The 18,191-nt window shown below is 36.1% G+C and overlaps 1 protein-coding gene and 1 long non-coding RNA gene across 3 annotated transcripts in view; one reads left to right on the plus strand and one right to left on the minus strand.

Annotated features, from left to right (window-relative positions):
• Positions 1 to 15,075, plus strand: part of ush1c (USH1 protein network component harmonin) — a 72,353-nt gene extending 57,278 nt beyond the window's left edge. Inside the window, exons 16-21 of one of the 2 annotated variants that reach the window (XM_062967670.1) lie at positions 1,228 to 1,269; positions 1,466 to 1,519; positions 3,218 to 3,317; positions 4,960 to 5,069; positions 6,947 to 7,002; positions 11,300 to 15,075. In XM_062967670.1, coding sequence (XP_062823740.1) covers positions 1,228 to 1,269; positions 1,466 to 1,519; positions 3,218 to 3,317; positions 4,960 to 5,069; positions 6,947 to 7,002; positions 11,300 to 11,312 — 375 coding nt within the window. In that variant the 3' untranslated portion in view covers positions 11,313 to 15,075. Of the gene's footprint in view, positions 1 to 1,227; positions 1,270 to 1,465; positions 1,520 to 3,217; positions 3,318 to 4,959; positions 5,070 to 6,946; positions 7,003 to 11,299 lie in introns of those variants that run through there. The other variant, XR_010001925.1, reaches the window with a different exon arrangement.
• Positions 1 to 18,191, minus strand: part of LOC134295379 (uncharacterized) — an 86,198-nt gene that overhangs the window by 47,984 nt on the left and 20,023 nt on the right. The window lies entirely within an intron of this gene.

Below are 18,191 nucleotides of genomic sequence, written 5' to 3' on the forward strand. Positions count from 1 at the left end.
TAGAATGGTCATTGTAATAGGATTCAGTACTTGTTTGAAGGTATTATCTTCATTATTTCCTAAAACAAATTTTCCCAGGAAAATATTCTTCAGGGATAACATCTGCTTGTTATGAAGTTGACCTCAGACTTAAGAAAGATCAAGTGATTTGCCTTAAATCATATAAAGGATTAGTAGCTCTACTCATAGTACAACTCTTTGGATTTGCTCAAGATCTTTCCTTTTAATATGAAATAACTGTACTTTATTTTAGCCTTTTTTACAGACATAAAATTAGAATATTGTGTCATGTTGTGCTGCCTGCAAATTATACAGTTTGCAAGTAAAGTGTTTCATGATCACAGTTATTCCTGAAATATAGAACCTGTGAAACCAGAAATTGAAAACCCTGCCAGTCAAAAAAAGGTGAAAGTAGGATGGACCAGGAAAAACTGTAATAAAATTAAAATTAATCAAACAGTTATTTTGTTGTGTTATGGTTTCCAGAATCTTCTAGCCAAGCTGGAGGATTGTAGGTTTAGGGTTCTAGAAATTATGCTCCAAAAAGTAACTTTTACAAATTCTGAACTTTTCCAAATGTTACTGCAAAGATATCAGTGATGCAAGTAGATAGGTCCATTAAGGTGCATGGAATACCTGTGTCAGGTGTCTGACATAGGGCATTCCTGAAGCAGATACAGAGATTGTAGTCAGTGATGTACCAGATGAAGTCCTCGCAAAATAGTCTTATCCTGTTATTTCAGTGGTAAAGTCAATATGTGGCATAAAGTGAAGTGAGATTAATTTTAAGAGGGGGAATCAATATGTTTGCATGGGACAAATGCAAACTAATGTATGAAATAAATGCTTTAGAAGAATTGATTTGTTTGTTTTTTGTTTTGTTTTTTTGTTCCTTGTGGCTACCATTACTCCTGCTCCGTTTCAATTTCCCTTCATCTGTTTTGATTTGGTCTTATTATACTGGTACAGATCTGCATTGTTCAAAATTCTTTTGCTTGCATTTTACTTCACTCGCACTAGATCAAATTTCACTCAATCTGTTATTGAATTTGGTACATTTCTCAACTATAAGTTTGACTCTTGCATCTTAAAAGATAGTACAAATGTCTTCTGACTGTCAGGAGGAAGTTGAGTTAACTTTAAGCATCTTCATTTCACTTATTTTCTTTCATCTTATCTGAACCTGTTTCTGTGTATGGTGTATTTAATTATCAGTTTTATTTTCAGGGCTTCCAGAAATATGTGGAAAATTTTGATCCCTACTCAGTGGTAAGAAGAAATTTAAAATATTCATCTTTTTTTTTTTTTACAAATGTTACATCTTTGAAGCTGCTTTTATTTTCAGTTTTCTGAACAAGGCAAAAATAAATTAGATCAAGTTTTGTTTTAAGCTACATGCCTGCTTATTTTAGTTTGCATTGAAAAAGTGGAATATGACTTACTTGTATTCCTTTGATTCTGCTAGTTTTCACCAGATCAGCTTATGGGGAAAGATGTCCGACTTCTGCGTATTAAGAAGGTAACATTTATTTACAACATTTATACCCCGCCCTTCTCACTCGGGGGGACTCAGGGCGGCTGAGATGGAATGAGGATAATTGCTGACTCCTTGAGTCCTTTCTTTGGATCCTTACTTTACATTTCTTTAGGAGACAGCGTGTTATGTCAATTAGCTTCATTTTTCATTTTTAAAGTTAATAATACAGACATTTTAAAAAGCCTATTGTAATACCACTTCAGAAAGCTGTCCTTACTATGAGAGTGAAATGATTGCCTCAGCTTTTGTTTGTCATAAAATGCCAACATAATGTTAACTACTCAGTTTCTTACTATGATTATTATACATATTTGTACATAAGTCAGCCTCATGTTTTAGTTGAGTACATGACCCATAATCAAAATTATGGATTTTGATGTGATCTGTGGATAAAGCAAGAGTCATTCTATGGAAAAGGGAAAGCACCAGTCACCCCCGACCACCAGCATCAGAATTTACCTGTCCAGGCATTTTAAAATGTCTCTTGATATTGCTCAGATAATAGAATACTCATATTTTATCACTATGCCACCATGTAATATGTAAACCTCTTTTCGGGTTCCAAAATTGGTTTCTTGCCTTTCCTCATGTAACTGTCGTATGCTTGGAATCGTCAAACCGTGTGAGCTGTGCCAATGTATCACTGGCAGACAAACTATAATCTAACTAGCGCCGGGAGAATTCAGGCTTTCCACATCACATGATTTACTGTACCAATGACAGCTTCACCTGCCCACTTGCTCCCCTTGCAGCTGTGGCTGTTCACTGGGTTAAATCCAAAAGATGGTATTGTCATTCTCTTCCATCCTATGTTTTCAGACTCAACCTAGTGAAGAGCCATAGTTGCAAGGGGAATGAGTTGGCAGGTGATGCTGTCATTGTCACAGTATGTCAAGATGTTTAATTATTTAATACTAGCACAATTTTTTTTCTTTGTGTAACATTCTCACCCCCCATTTTTTCTCAGGGGAAAGGCATACAAATGTGAGGATTAAACAGCGAAACGTAGTAGCTCTTTTTATATATAAAAGTTAGGTTCATCTCAGGTTATAGGATGTCATGGGCCCATCCTGAAGAAACCCTTCATTATCAGGTCCTTTTATGCTTTGATTTAGCTCTCAGGCCATTTGGAAAACCACATGGGAACTTTAGACTTCTTGTTTGTGATTCCCTACTTACCAAAATAGTGTCTGGAAGAAGGCCCTTTAAGTCATGGTGCCCATATGTACAGCATCTTGCCCATTAAAATATAGGAAATAGATTGTGATAGTGGAGAAATCTCTAAGAATTTAGCGGTTCTAATTATGTTGGATCCTAAACTACTTATCTTATTAGTAGTTGATCATATTGATTTTATTACAATTATCTATTTTTCTTTTCTTGATTGTTGTTATAAACTATTTTGTTTACTTTAATAGCAAATTAATTTAGAAATATGTATAAAAATAAATAACATTTCTGTTCCAAATTATTAACGGAAAAAATGACCTTTCAAAGTGTATTGTGGAAGACGTTTGATAGTAGTAAAGGTGACCAGTTATTTAGATAGTGCTACTAATGTGCATGGAACTTCACAGAATAAAACAATAAAATGAAATAAATCTATTTATGCTTTGATCCTCGATGGATTCACAAAGGTGAATTTGTTCAATATTTTATGTATTTAACTTTCTTTAACAGGAAGGATCATTAGATCTTGCAGTAGAAGGAGGCGTTGATTCCCCAATTGGAAAAATAGTGGTATCTGCTATTTATGAGGGGGGTGCTGCAGACAAGCATGGTAAGTAGCTACTGTTAAGATAGAATAAATTAACTTTCATTACTCCTCAGATTAGATAGCTCTGTAAACATTTTCAAGCTGTCAAACATTATTAGGCTTTCAGGAACTGAAGCTTTAGGACAAAGAGCTGTTTTACTTTTTCCATCAGATTGAATTAAATTATGCCATAATTAAAAACTATTCTGTTCTTAGAGTTTTATCCCGCTTTGTACATTAATGACTTGAAATGCTCTGGAAGAAAATGGCAGAATAGATAACTTTGCAGTGTGATAAAGAGCCTTGTGATACCTTGTGGCCTGGAGATCTTTTCAATTATTTGGCATTTTTAGATGCAGTCTATAAATGCCAAATAAAACTCAACTACACCAAGCTCCACAAATACCAACATGTTTAAAAGCTGCAAAGGTTAAATAAAATACAACTGCGTTTGAAACAGGTATCAACATAACAAAACAAAAATTGGTATTTTAGCATAAGGCATAATTATGCAAACCACTAAGAGAAACCCCCCAATGAGCTGCTGTTGTCTAAGACTTTCATGACTTTTGTTGACACCGTTATTGCAGTGTATTGCAGTGGCCATGAATGACACCAAGGTTATTTAACTCTTATTTATCTCCCAATTGCCTTGTGTTCTGAACTATCCGGAAGTGGCTTCAGTGGTGTCAGGTTGAAAATATACAAGGACTGTATGCAACAAATGGCATAATTAAACACAACAAGCATAACATCTTGTAATGTTATGCACTGCAATCATTTTGGACATAAACTCACAATTTATTTGTGTCTTTAAAGATTTACCTTTTAATGTATTGTCGAAGGCTTTCATGGCTGAAAACACTGGATTGCAGTGAGTTTTTTGGACTGTATAGCCATGTTCCAGAAGGGTCAGGAGAGAATGTCAGGAGAGAATGCTTCTGGAACATGGCCATATAGCCTGAAAAACTCACCACAACTCATTTCTCTTTTACTGTAGTAGTAAGCATACAGATATTCCTGCCGGTGAATGTGGCTCTAAGGGCCCTTCCACACAGTATAACCCAGAATATCAAGGCAAATAATCCACAACATCTACTCTGAACTGGATTATCTGAGTCCACACCGCCATATAATCCAGTTCAACATGGATTTTTACAGCTGTGTGGAAGGGGCCTAAGAGAGACCTTAGTGATATTTGAAAAGCCAGTGTGGTGCAGTGAATAGTGTTCACTGCATCAGCAAGGAAGTAGGGGATCCAGGTTTCAATTCCCACTAATATATGAAACACACTAAATGACCTTGACCCAGCCATTATTGTTCAGCATAACCTACCATACAGTGTTGTCATCAAAATAAAATAGAAATAGAAAGAGGGAAGCAATGACAAACCCCCTCTGAAAAAAACACCCCTGTAAACCTTAAGTTAGGAATGACTTGAAGGCACACAGCAATACCAAGAAAAGAAGGGTGCTTTAGTGGAAACATGGGATAAAATTGAATAATATAAATAAATATCTAGTCATTATTATTTTGGTGTGACACAGTTTTAATTGGTCAGGATTCCTTTCTTTTTTAAAAAAATAGTAGGTTTTTTACTATGCTGAGTAGTAAATTCCAATGAAATTAATTTTCTTACTTCTTCACCTTGTTCTCCCTTTATCAGGAGGCATTGTGAAAGGGGACGAAATAATGGCTGTAAATGGGAAGATTCTAGTGAATGCGAAGCTGGACGAGGCTCAGGCAACTCTTGCAAAAGCCTGGATTGTGGGTGGGGTAAGTTAACAGCATTTTCCTGCCTGAAGAATCAACTTTTTATATATTACTGTCTCGCTAAGATCTGGTTGTAAAATAAATAATCAACTCATTTGCGAACATTAAATGAGAGATTATAGAAAAATGAAAGACACATGGTAATCTCAAAAAATAAAATTGTCCTCTTAAAACCATGAAATGATACAGAAGATAACCCAGAACTTCATTGGTGAACGTGAATGTTAATAGCAGCCCTTTGATCCCACTAAAATGATTATTTTATTTATAATTTTACTTAAAACTCAAAAACATATGCTCGAGCTATTCAGAAAGTCAAAAATGTTATCTTACATTTAGCTCCATCATTACCAATTTTAGTTATACTCCTATATAAACTTATCTGGAAGTAAACCTCAGTTAAATCTTTGGAATTAACATCTGAAGGACTACCCATATCTTGATTCTACATAGATCTTTGGAAGTACCAAACATCTGAAGATGCCAGCCACAGGTACAGGTGAAATGTTAGGAGAGAATGCTACTGGAACATGGCCATACAGCCCGAAAAACTCACAGCAACCTGTTTATCATGCTGCTTATCATATATCCACCCAGTTTGGGAAATCAAAATTAATACATTTTGGGAAAACATTTTTCATCATTAATAGACTAGTATGACAGATCAAGAGAATAATTGTAACTAGAGATGTTGGCAATTTATCTAGTCATGCTAGAACTTACCAATGGTATGGAGTGTAGATGGCAAATTCACATGTTAATCTTTATAAGTAATATGACCAGAGATTGGGATTTTTACATATAAAAGCTAGTTTCTATGATAAATGTATACCAGTTCATAAAATTCAATGAGCTGGTCGTATGCTGTTAAGGGGTTAGATCTTGAATTGAGTTTTATCAGGGTCACCTTTTAAGCATGATCAAGTTGAGACTAAGCCACTGGTGTAAAACAAGATGTATTTGGCAATCAGTATATGCAACAGGTATTTTGGAGTCAAGAAAGCTTTCACTATCCTTCAACAAATATAATGGTTACCAAACTTTGGTTTTCTAGCTCTCTTGGACCTCAGCTCCCAGAATCCTGAACCAGCTTAGTCAACTGTCAGGAATTCTGGGACCTGAAGGACAAAACATCCAGAAGACCAACATATGGGAAACACTGAGCTCTAATAGGAAGCCACAGTCTTCTCACAACAAGCTGGGGCTTAAGACCCCAAGCAGAGCCCTCCACCAGGAGTACCATAAGACTCACACATTTGTCTAGGCCAGTACATGCCTTAGTCTAGGGCAAGGTCAAATAAACTGCCTTCATTCTAAGTTACCTTCCTAAGCTTCTCCTTCAGAAATTACTGGAAAGTGCACATGAAAACTTCAGTCCCCATTGTGTAACAGAGGTCTCAGCTCTCTAGCAAAGGCGGAGGAAAATCTCCAACGTTCCCAGGAGCTTTATCCTGGAAGAATGTGAAGACACTGTCAGAACCAGCAACAAGGATGTTTACAGATAGGGAGGCTGTTTCGGTTGTTTATATAAATGCTTGTCTAATTAATAATGGGCCCATGTGACCAGCACTAGCACTCATTGTGTGGAATTAGATGCGTCTCTTTGGAGTTGTAATGTTATGTGGCCAGGCAAATACCCAAAAAGCCATCATCTTTGGTGGCAAGTGTCATAATTAGTATATGGCCTTTGAAAAGCTTAATGCGTAGCATTTGTGGCAATATACGGAATGCCATCTTCCTAATATATTATAATGAGAAATGTCTGCTTTGAAGATGTGTATTTGATTCCCTGGTCCTTTAAGAATAAAGCCTCTAGTAAGTCTCTATTTCTCTCCTCTCCCCCCCCCCCTTTTTTTTGTTTTTTTTGTTTTTGTTTTTAGGATTGGATTGATTTGGTCATTGCAGTATCTCCTCCTAAAGAATATGATGATGAAATGTAAGACTTCGCTCTATATTTTTTGTACAGAAATGAGCCAAATACCTTTGTCTCTTTTAGGCTTCAAGCAGGCATCAGATACTAAACCATCTCAAATGTGTAAACATCTGAAAAAAATAAAATGAAAAAACATGTTGCAAGGGAAAAAACCCACTGGTAGCACCTGGGTTGCTGTAAACTGTTTATTAAGAGCACGCAAGAGAACTGAAATAAAGAAATCTGTACATTGCAGCAAAATGCTAAATTGTGTATCAGGAAATGTTTTAGTAGGTTAAGAACCCCTTATGTGGAATTCCAAAATCTGAAATACTCTTAAATTCAGAATTGTTCACATGGGTGGCTGAAATAGTGATACCTTTGCTTTCTGATAGTTCAGTGTACAGAAACTTTGTTTTTCACGTGCAAAACTATTTTAAAATGTTGTATAAAATTACCTTCAGACTATGTGTATAAGCTGTATATGAAGCATAAATGAATTTAATGTTTTTACATAGACCCCATCTCCAAATTATTTCATGATATACATATATACAAGTAGAGCTATTCCAAAAGTCTGGAAAAAAATCTGAAATCCAAAACACTTCTAGTCCCAAGCATTATGGATAAGGAATACTCAACTGTACTGGAAGAAAGCTTGGATATTGGAAAAAATGTGGAATCTCTCAGAGGTATCACACTACAGTATTTGTGTATTAATCAGGAGGGAACTACAGCAAATGCTATTGGGACTAAAACAGTTCATAACATCAAGAGTTTGGAATTGTTCAACCCATAGACTACATGTGGTGCATGGCCCCTCCAGATCTTTCAAAATCCTTGGATTCACCCATTAATTTGGCAGTCAAGAAAACTATTTTTCAGCTCAGAAATCACCTGGGGAATGTAGTTTTTATTCAGTATTTTAATACAGGGTTTGATTATTATCCTGCCTTTTTCCAAATGTGAGGCCCAGGTTTACAACACCTCACCATATCCTTACCTATAGACAATAGCGCTTAAAAACTGTCCAAAAGTGACTTCCAGCTCCTGTAACATCACTTTGAGGGTCTGTGAAAATGCGAGCACTGCAAGACACTGAATCAGGAAGATTCAAATCTATCCCTTGGGTGCATAGAGTGTGCCCTCCCCTGCTTTTAATCCTCATATCTCATTGATTTTTTTAAAGGGGTGCCAAAGTTCAATGCAATGTTTGCTAGCCTAAAATGAATTCTTTGTTAAATGAGAGGGCAGGTTTATTTGCATTTGCAGCTGATCAGTGCACATGTGGGGCTTTCTACCAGGACATAAGATTTTTTATGAGCCCTGTGACTAAGTAATGTTATTTTCAACCTCTATCCAATCCGTTTTTAATATCATTCAGTAGAGCATTATTTCACTTACCATGAACCATAAAACCTCCATTATTAGACCTAAACCCTTTATTATAGCCTCTTAGCTGCCATAATAGCTGCTATAATGGCAACCTGCAGTTATCATCCTGGTACAAATGTAGAATGAAGAACCCTGCTTCCAGATACATATCCATAGCTGGATGAAGACCCACATGAATATATGAGGGTATCAGTGAGAGAAGAATAATAACAAAATTAATCAAATATTTAGTCATAGCACAAAACAAAACATTTAAACCTTATTTGAACAAAAAAACATCTTAACTAACTGTTAAGCAGTGAAAACAGAGGGAGCTTATTGAGTATCCCTAGAAAGGGCATCCCACAAGTGTTGTAGCAACATTATCAAGGCCCTGTGTATAATTCCTGCCAACTATATTTCCAATGGAGAACCAATGTGGCATAGTGGTTTGAGTGGTGGACTCTGGGGACCAGGGTTCAAATCCCTGTTTGGCCATGAAAACCCAGTGGGCAAATCACACACTCTCAGCCCCAGAAAACCCATATTTCCAATGACGTGAACCTCAGAAACCTATTGGAACAGTTGTTATGAGTGCAGGTATTAAGGGCTTTAAATATAACATCAGTCCTTTGAACTGATCCAAAAAGAAATAGCCTATCAACAGATTGTGTTTCATTGGCATAACTGAGCAACTGTCAACATTCTTTCAACTCAAGAAGTTATGAACTAAATGAAAAGCTCAGCATAAAGAATATTCAAGTACATCAGGCATGATGGTGGCCAAAATCAAATTCCTTGGGTAAAGGTGAAGCCTAAAAACCTACTCTTTCTGGACACTATGAAAAAGTGCTCTTGGCCACTGACATTACCTGTTCATCCAGGATTGCCTCCAGACTGTGTAGTTTGTTTCTTTGGGGCATCACAGTCCTGTGAAGTACAGTCTGGCTATTTATATCTAGATAAGCAGTCTGGACTGTGTTTGGGCTGAATCTAACCTCTAATTTGAGATGTTAGCTATGTTCTTAGAATTAAAAGGTGAAACCTATGACATAGTACTGCATTTCCTCATTCTGATGGAATTTATTTTAAAGCTCCTCCTAGTCATTTCATGTAGAAATTGAAAACCATGAATCCCATGCCACTGCCACCACTATCTGGGAATATTCTTTCAGAAAGACCTGAAATCACTCAAGAAAAATATCAGAAAGATACCATGGCTTATAGTACTGTACATCAGAAGTCGTAAAATATCAAGAAAGTCACATTCTTCCTGTTCTTCAGTGCAGATACCAAAGCAAACAAAGTGGTTTCAGTTCTGAAATTAGGTGATAAAACTTTACTGAATAGATCTAAATGATATAGCAATTAGCCAAGATATGGCATTATCAAGAGCTCAAGTGATAGGAGTGAGCTCTCAGAGATCTTCAAGAAGAAGGAAGCTGAATTGTATCCATAACAATGTATCCATTGCCATGTATTAAAACAATGCTACTTTAATCTTATTATGTATGATAATGTTGCCCAAAACAGTGTGCTATAAGTTATTAGTTTGAGTTAAAATAAATTGTATAAGATCATATTGGAAATTGCTTATGGTGAATAGCAGAGCTGGGTGAACCCATTATATACTTTACAAAAATGTGTACAGTGAAAAACATGTGCCTCCCTGTACTTTTCATTCTTTTGGAAAGTCTATGAGAACCTTTTTTGAATTTGTTATTGCTAACAGTTCTCCCTAAATTTGATTATTTATTTATTTATTTACAGTATTTATATTCTGCCCTTCTCACCCCGAAGGGGACTCAGGGCGGATCACAATGTACACATACAAGGCAAACATTCAACGCCATATGAACATAGAGACAGAGACAGACACAGAGGCAATTTAACCTTCTCCAGCTTCCTGGGGGTATGCTCATTCCGGCCACAGGGGCAGCAGCTGCTTCATCATCCACTGTGATGCCGACTTCCTCATTCCAAACGCTGCTGGACAATTTTTATGGTGTCGTAAATTAGTTAAATTAGCCTCTCCACATATAAGTGGTACCTAAATTTCCTACTTGATAGATACAACTATCTTTTGGGTTGCTTAGGTCAACAACGAGCAGGGCCATTTTTTATTTTAATGGTTGGGTACTCACTCCGCCACGGGCTGGCCTCGAACTCATGACCTCTTGGTCATAGTGATTTATTGCAGCTGGCTACTAACCAGCCTGCACCACAGCCCGGCCCACACATTCATAATACATTCTCTAAAACAGGCATGACAGGCCACTTCACTGGATTACAGCATTTCTGCCGCCACAATCATCCATTTGTTTATGTACCACCTTCTTTCTTATATAAGCATTATCTTGTGGAATCTCTGGGTTCTTCCAGCAGATGTTGACCATAGAGTTGCCCTGGAGGACCTAGAGATCCCTAGAAAGAATATTTTAATCAAATCCATGCATAAGCAAATTCACAAAAGTAAAATCTGAAAATGTGTACAAAACTGGTGGTATAGATAGACCACCTCATTCCAAATTTAAAGTGAATGAGGGAGTTTTGGTGATTTATAGGTAAGGGGAATGCACAAGTGAGCCCTATCTCCTCTTTTTGTTCTCATGTCCTGGGAGGAATAAATTACACACTTTCTGTATAGGTTGATGGATGAGCTACAGAGGAAGAAATAACATATTCACCTCATCACAAACATGTTTACAAGAGTAGTACAAAAATTAAGTATGACCCGAGCTTGTTCTCTAGTTCCTTTTCTTTGCATCATCAAAGTTTCTTCAATGGGCTGTTTTACATGCTGATTTGCAGGAGTCTTTTGTGACTGTACTTTAAAGGGTTATGGGCTTCAAATACTACATTTAAGTCATATTGATTTAGTTTTGTTTCTTTAAGTCTTGTTACATCTTGATACAGATAGATATTAATGTTTTCCCTCCCATTACAGGACGTTTTTTTAATAACATGGGAGAAATCACACATAAGGGTTCTGAAGAAAACCAGCACTTAATAAGTACCTAGTCAGCCTTAACAAATTGCAACCTTCTTGCATGAGAGAATAAGATGAAGATATGATCCTGCAAATGATTCAAGACACGTCTTGTATTTGAACTCTGGAATCAACATGTCATTTCATTTCCTCCCTTAATCTATGATCAATGCCTGGTTTTGACTGCAAACAGTTGAATAATTCACAGTTCACACAGAGGCCAACTCTGAAATTATTTTAAGTGCATTGCATATGAAATTGTTTAGAAATTGTCATTATGACAAAGGAGAGATGCATCCTTTCTCATAAAGCAGATAAGCCATTCAGTCCTATCTATATCTACATGGAAGCAAATATAGTTGAGTTCAGCAGAACTGTAGTATAAGAGAAACAAACCAAGATTTGGCTAAACACTGGAATCTGTTGTCATGTATTTTCCAACATAAAACCCTGATTTTTAATGTCAATTTAGCACCGAATTTCATAATGATTCAAGCTTCAGAATGTTGAGAAATTGGAATCTAGTTAATACTTTTCTACATGTGTTTCATGATCAGTAATGATGTTTCACAATATCACAAGTCCCATTAACTCTCAACCCTTTCCTTGCTCTTCCAAGCTGAAATCTGGATAGGGACGATGGAGTGCTGATTACTCCATGTTGTTCTGTCCCTTTATTGCCTTATGAAGCACAAACTCTTCCTGTATTATTAGGGTAGCCTTCCCTATTCTAGTCCTCTCAAATGTTTAGACTGTAACTTCGATCAGCTGGAACTCATATGCTCAATTGTAAGGAATCATATCTTGCATTCTTTGCCATTCTTGCAGTGGCTAAACAGAGACATTAGTTTCCAATTGGGACTATATTACCAATAATCAGAATCAGGACTGATGATGATAACAGTAAAATATAAAGTAAAAATATACATACATCAATGTTATTTTTATATAGCGTTGAAGCCATTTGAAATTAATTAAAGCATATATAAACTTAAAACAATGGCATCCCACCTTTTCATGCCACAGATCACCAGTATAGGAAATCAATAGCAAGCGGGAACTAGATAAGAGAGAAGAGGAAAGAACTTCACCCTGTTTATTGTCCCAATAATTTGGCAATATGCAATCTGACATATGAAGTCACATTCCATAACTAATGAAACTTGTATTGTTGATTCCATAGAATCTCTGCAATTTACTTTACAAGATAAAATCTCTTTTTGAAAACTGTCATACTGGCAAAATTCTATTTCAGAATGAAATTGAGCATGCCATCAATTTCGATTTTAATGTGTCAGACAAACCTTAATTTGTGAACCATTACTTAAAACATTACTAAACAAATGAGTCAACCCATATCTTCTTTGAGAAGCCTCAATAAATAAATCCGTAGTTTTCACAAACACTTTTATAGAAATATATGTTATGCCTTTCTGAAAATTGAAGGAAAACGGACGAATGTCTCAGCTTTTAAGCACCGTTTAAGTTACTGTACTTTGGTAATTACCCGTATATACTCAAGTATAAGCCGACGAAAATATAAGGCAAGGCACCTAATTTTACCACAGAAAACTGGGAAAACTTATTGTCTCAAGTATAAGATGAGGGTGGGAAATGCAGTAGCTAGTGATGAATTTCAAAAATAAAAATAGCTACCAATAAAATTTCATTAATTGAGGCATCCGTAGGTTAAATGTTTTTTAATATTTACATAAAACTGTAATTTAAGATAATAATAAGACAAAACTTAATAAGATAAAACTATCCTACTTTGTTTACCTATATACTCGAGTATAAGCAGACCCGAATATAAACCAGCCAAGACCCTCACTCGAGAATAAACCGGGGAGGGCTTTTTCTGCTCTTAAAAATGGCTGAAAAACTCAGCTTATACTCGAGGATATATGGTAGATTAGGCTTTATTGAGTAAAACATTGATGATGTGTATAGTCTGCTTTGTATCTGCCCTGTATCTGTCAAAGCCACATCTAACTTCAGCAGTGAATATCACATTATCTTTGGCACTTTTTCTAATTTACTAAAATTTAAAGCAAAGAAGATTTGTAATGCTTTCATAAAAGATAGATAAGACAAATATTACAGGTTAATTGCTTATTTGAGTTGCATATTTGTACAAATAGAGTATATTCATTTCTTTATATCTTTGTATTTTTAAAAATGCTTTATTTTGTTATACTGTTCCACTGTGCCAAAATGTTCAAATGTTTCCTAATTGCTTTTCACCCAATCAAGTTGAGAATAAAATGCCTATTGCCAAATGGATGTATTTACTGTGCATTTTAAGAGCATTCTGATAGCTATGAGTTGTTTATCACAATAGAATCTCCATGGGATCCAGAATGTGGATTTCCTAACACTCTGCATTGCATGGAGAATGTCATCATATAGAAAGCGTATACTCTTCAAATGTTTGCTCTTCGTGTCAGGAGAGCCATGATGCAGGACACAGGGTTAACAAATTAAACTCTTTGAATGTTCATTATAACTACAACTCAAGCACCGAAATATGGCTAGGTGTGGCAAGCAGTAATAGCTCTGCCCCCCTATTTTTAAATAAAACCTTGTGCCAATTTTAGTCTTCCAGAAGCCCATGGGCACTTTTCTCTTGTGCATATGTAGTATTGTTATGATTAATCATGATCTATACTTGGAGACATTGTTGCTAGTATTTAGTAGTTAGGATACTATTTTATTTGGAGGAATCTTTCAAGTTTCTCACATCAACTTTTTGAAGAGTAAAGAGCTGATCATAGATACAATACTAATCTAGAGCAATATTTTCTCACAACTGTTAAAGGGAACTCATGATCCCTTAGGAATTTCTTTTCCAAGAACATCAATGCTTTTTGAGCATGTTCTCACAAATCTCTAAGGAGAGGTGGAAATTACAAGATTCCTGTGGCCTCAAGAGACATGTAAATAATAATAATGATAATGATAATAATAATTTGATAAGTACGTAATTTATTTTGGCATTCACCTCCATTGGGAAGATGCTTTGTCTGTCTGTCTTTATGTCTGAACTGGGGTGGAGGTGTACAAATGAAAACATAATCAAAAATATACCTTGTGGTGAGACTTTGTTAGGCCAGGTAGGAAAAATAATTATGCTTGTTCTCTGAGCACATTGGCAAAAAAGAAAAACAGCCCTCCACATTTAGTGGGGTTAGAGACACAAAATTCCCATAAAAATGAAAAACCACAAATAAACACATTGCTATGTTCTTTAACCTGAGAAAACACCTATCTAGTAATGCCTAGGTCTTCCAGTATGGTTAACCTCTTCTAGAAGCTGAACATAAAATTGTATTTGAGGACCTAGAGCAGTGGTTCTCAACCTGTGGGTCCCCAGAAATCCCAGCCAGTTTACCAGCTGAGAGTATTTCTGGGAGTTGAAGGCCAAAACATCTGGGGACCCACAGGTTGAGAACCACTGCCCTAGAGGTTCCTAGAGAGGTGTTCCCTCTATACAGTCACACTGGAGGACCTAGAGATTCCTAGAGATACCATTTAAAATTAAATTCACAAAAGCTAAAACCATAAATGGGGAGGGATAACTGTACCAGGAAAAAAGGTGACTTGTTGGAGTCACACCCGTGAGTAACATCCCAAAAATTTGCAAATTTTGTCTCATGAAAAAGGGTGTTTTTCAAATGCCTGTGTCATGATTCTGTGCCTCTTAGTTTGCCTAATAAAAGTATCAGAAGAATGTGTATTTTAGAGTTTGTTTTATTATAAATATGGCTCTTACATTTTGAGTAACAATATGAAAGATGAAGTTGCAATAAACCAATTGAAAGAAGGTCATTACACAATTACCTTGAAGTCCTAATAAATATGGAAGGAAATTATCCTTCAGGTAATTTTCCTGCAAGTCAACATCTACAATTTTGATACTGATACCACTGAAAGTTTAAATTTCTCAATTAGTTAGGTAATCATGCACATGTGTACAAATATGTTGTAACAGCACTGTAGATTTGATTAGGAAGTATCATCATATGAATTCCATACATAAATAAATTTGCCTATATGAATACCAAATTACTGTGACTATTTAATATTTATTATCAGTACAGTCCTATGCCAGCTTACTTAGAAGGAGGTCCAGTTTAATTAAGAGATGTATATTTTATGTAAATGGACAGATAATACTTTGCTATGAGCACTGCACAATTTTACCTGTAGTGCTTACTTGGAAATATGTCCTAATGTATTCAATGGAGTTTTATAGGAATGCCACCACAGTCTGCCTTGACGTGGATTCAGTATTCACCCAATTATAACCAGCTCCCCTCTCTAAATTTATTTTTACTTTGTTTTACAGATGGCAAGATATACAACTTAATGAGACTCTTTTAATTATATTGATAAGATTATTATACATTTTCCCATGTTTCCAAATGTTTTCCCATCTCTGTTTAATAAATCTTCCTTCTTTTTTTTTTTTTTTTTAAAAAACTGATTTTTGCATCATACAAAGATGAAATAAGGATGGGCATTTCAGTTCTTCTTATAATGATCTTGGTGGTGTGGCTTGGAACCATATAGCAGCAAGTCTAGTACTACGAAAGCGGTTCAACTAGATACTGTCGCACTTATCATTGTCTAAGCTTCCTCCAGTTAAATGTCAACTACAGTAAATAATAGTCAAGACAGATGATTATTCTGTCCTAACTTTCCTGTCCCTTCATTAATAATTTTCATTATATTAGGTCTTGTAAGATACTGGATTTGGTTTATTCAGTACTAAGAACCTGGAGAAATCTAAGCAGGCTATGGTTTCAGTGTCTGATTTGTTGCATTTGTAATCCATTCTTCCTCTAGACTGCATAGCTCCTTCTCTTCCAGCAACTTTCCCCATTTTACTTGACAACAAACCAGTAATGGGTGTATTTGAATTTTCCTACATTGTTTTTAACATATGAATAAATTGGTAATAGTTGAAAGTACACATTGAATCACTAGTTTAAAAGTACATTTTCTTATTCTTGTTTTTGGTAGATTTGATAGGCCTCGCTGAGTAGAATGAGATGTGTCACAATAAAGGTAAACTCATCATAAACAGAAGGTAGATGTTGAGCTACAACTACTGCATAAAGATACAGTACAATGAAGAAACAAAAATGTCAATTTCAGCCAGATGAATTGGGGCAGGTGTTAATCTGAAAGAACAAAAGTTAGGTCAACCTTAGCAAAGAAAAAGGAGCTGGAAGAGTTTTTCTATTAAACCTTTTCTCATTCCATTAAGTCAAAACCTACATGTGAGCAGATGATTTCTAGAAGTGAAAATGCCTCTCTGGTCTCATGTCTCAAATCTCTATCCCTATTCTATTACAGCTTTATATGGCTAATAATAACAGCTATTTCATCAACTATCCAAACAACATGTTAAACTTACTTGGATTTCAATCCTTATTTTTTATTTCCACACTCATTACATCTCCCCGTTTTCCACTTTGCAGGTCACAGACCTCTTTGTCCTCCCATGGTTTTAATGGTTTTTTGTTTACTTTTTGCTTAAGAGGACATTTAAGAAAAAGAATAACCTTTTCCAGTGTAAACATGCTGTTGAACAACAAAACTGCAACAATTATGCTGGGATCTTTTTTAAAAAAATAACATTTGTTTTCTTACTTTTTATTACATTTAAAATAGAAAACATATGTTTCTTCTAAAAACAGTTAAGTCAGAGTTGTGTGGGGTATTTGGTTTACCTTTCTTTTCTCCTTTCCTTCCTAATAATAACAACAACAATACTTTATTTCTATCCTGCCCCTCTCCCTGAGGGGACTCAGGGAGGCTCACAACATATAACAATAACAATAAACAATAAGCTAATGGAAACAATAAAAAAATCAAACAATTTAAATTAAAAACAAACAATAAAACAGTAATTATGTTAAAAGAGCATAAAACATAAACTGTGAGTTAAATAATAATATAAAAACAATACTTACATCATTAAGATCCAATTTAGATCCAATTTAAGATTTCCATCTGGTCATCTATCCTATAGATATTACAACTTCTAGCAATTTTCAAATGCTTGCTTCCACAACCAGATTTTCAAATCTTTCCTGAAGCCCAATAAGATGGGAGCCTGCTTAATCTCCCTGGAGAGGGTGTTCCAGAGCGGGGGAACACAACTGGGAAGGCCCTCTCCCTCATGCCCACCAACCGTGCCTGTGATGGAGACAGGACCATGAGGAGGGCCTCCCCAGCTGATCTTAAGGTCCAAACAAGCTCATAAGGGGAGATGTGGTCATGTAAATAGGCTGGACCTGAACCATTTAAAGCAGTGGTCCTCAATCTGGGGTCCCCAGATGTTTTTGGCCTACAACTTCCAGAAATCCCAGCCAGTTTACCAGCGGTTAGGATTTCTGGGAGGTGAAGGCCAAAAAAAATCTGGGGAACCCAGACTGAGAACCACTGATTTAGAGCTTTGTAGGTAATAACCTGCACTTTGAATTGGACCCAGAAACAGTTGTTTTAACATGGGAGTCATAAGCTCCCTATAACTCGCTCCAGTTAGAAGCCTGGCTGCCGACCTTTGATTCCAAGCTGTTTTCAAAGGCAGCCCCACGTAGAGTGCATTACAGTAATCCATCTGAGATGTAACCAAAGCATGGACCACCATGGCCAGATCTTGCTTTTTGAGATACGGTTGCAGCTTGCACACAACTTTTAGTTGTGCAAAAGTCCTCCTGGCCACTGCCAACACCTCAGGATCCAGGGTCAGCTATCTGTCCAGGAGGATCCCCAAACCGTTGGCCTGCGCTCTGTGACCCCATCAAGCACAGGTTGCCACCTTATATCCAGATCGGCC

The sequence above is a fragment of the Anolis carolinensis genome, chromosome 1, assembly GCF_035594765.1.
Source record: "Anolis carolinensis isolate JA03-04 chromosome 1, rAnoCar3.1.pri, whole genome shotgun sequence".
NCBI classification, from domain to species: Eukaryota; Metazoa; Chordata; class Lepidosauria; order Squamata; family Dactyloidae; genus Anolis; species Anolis carolinensis.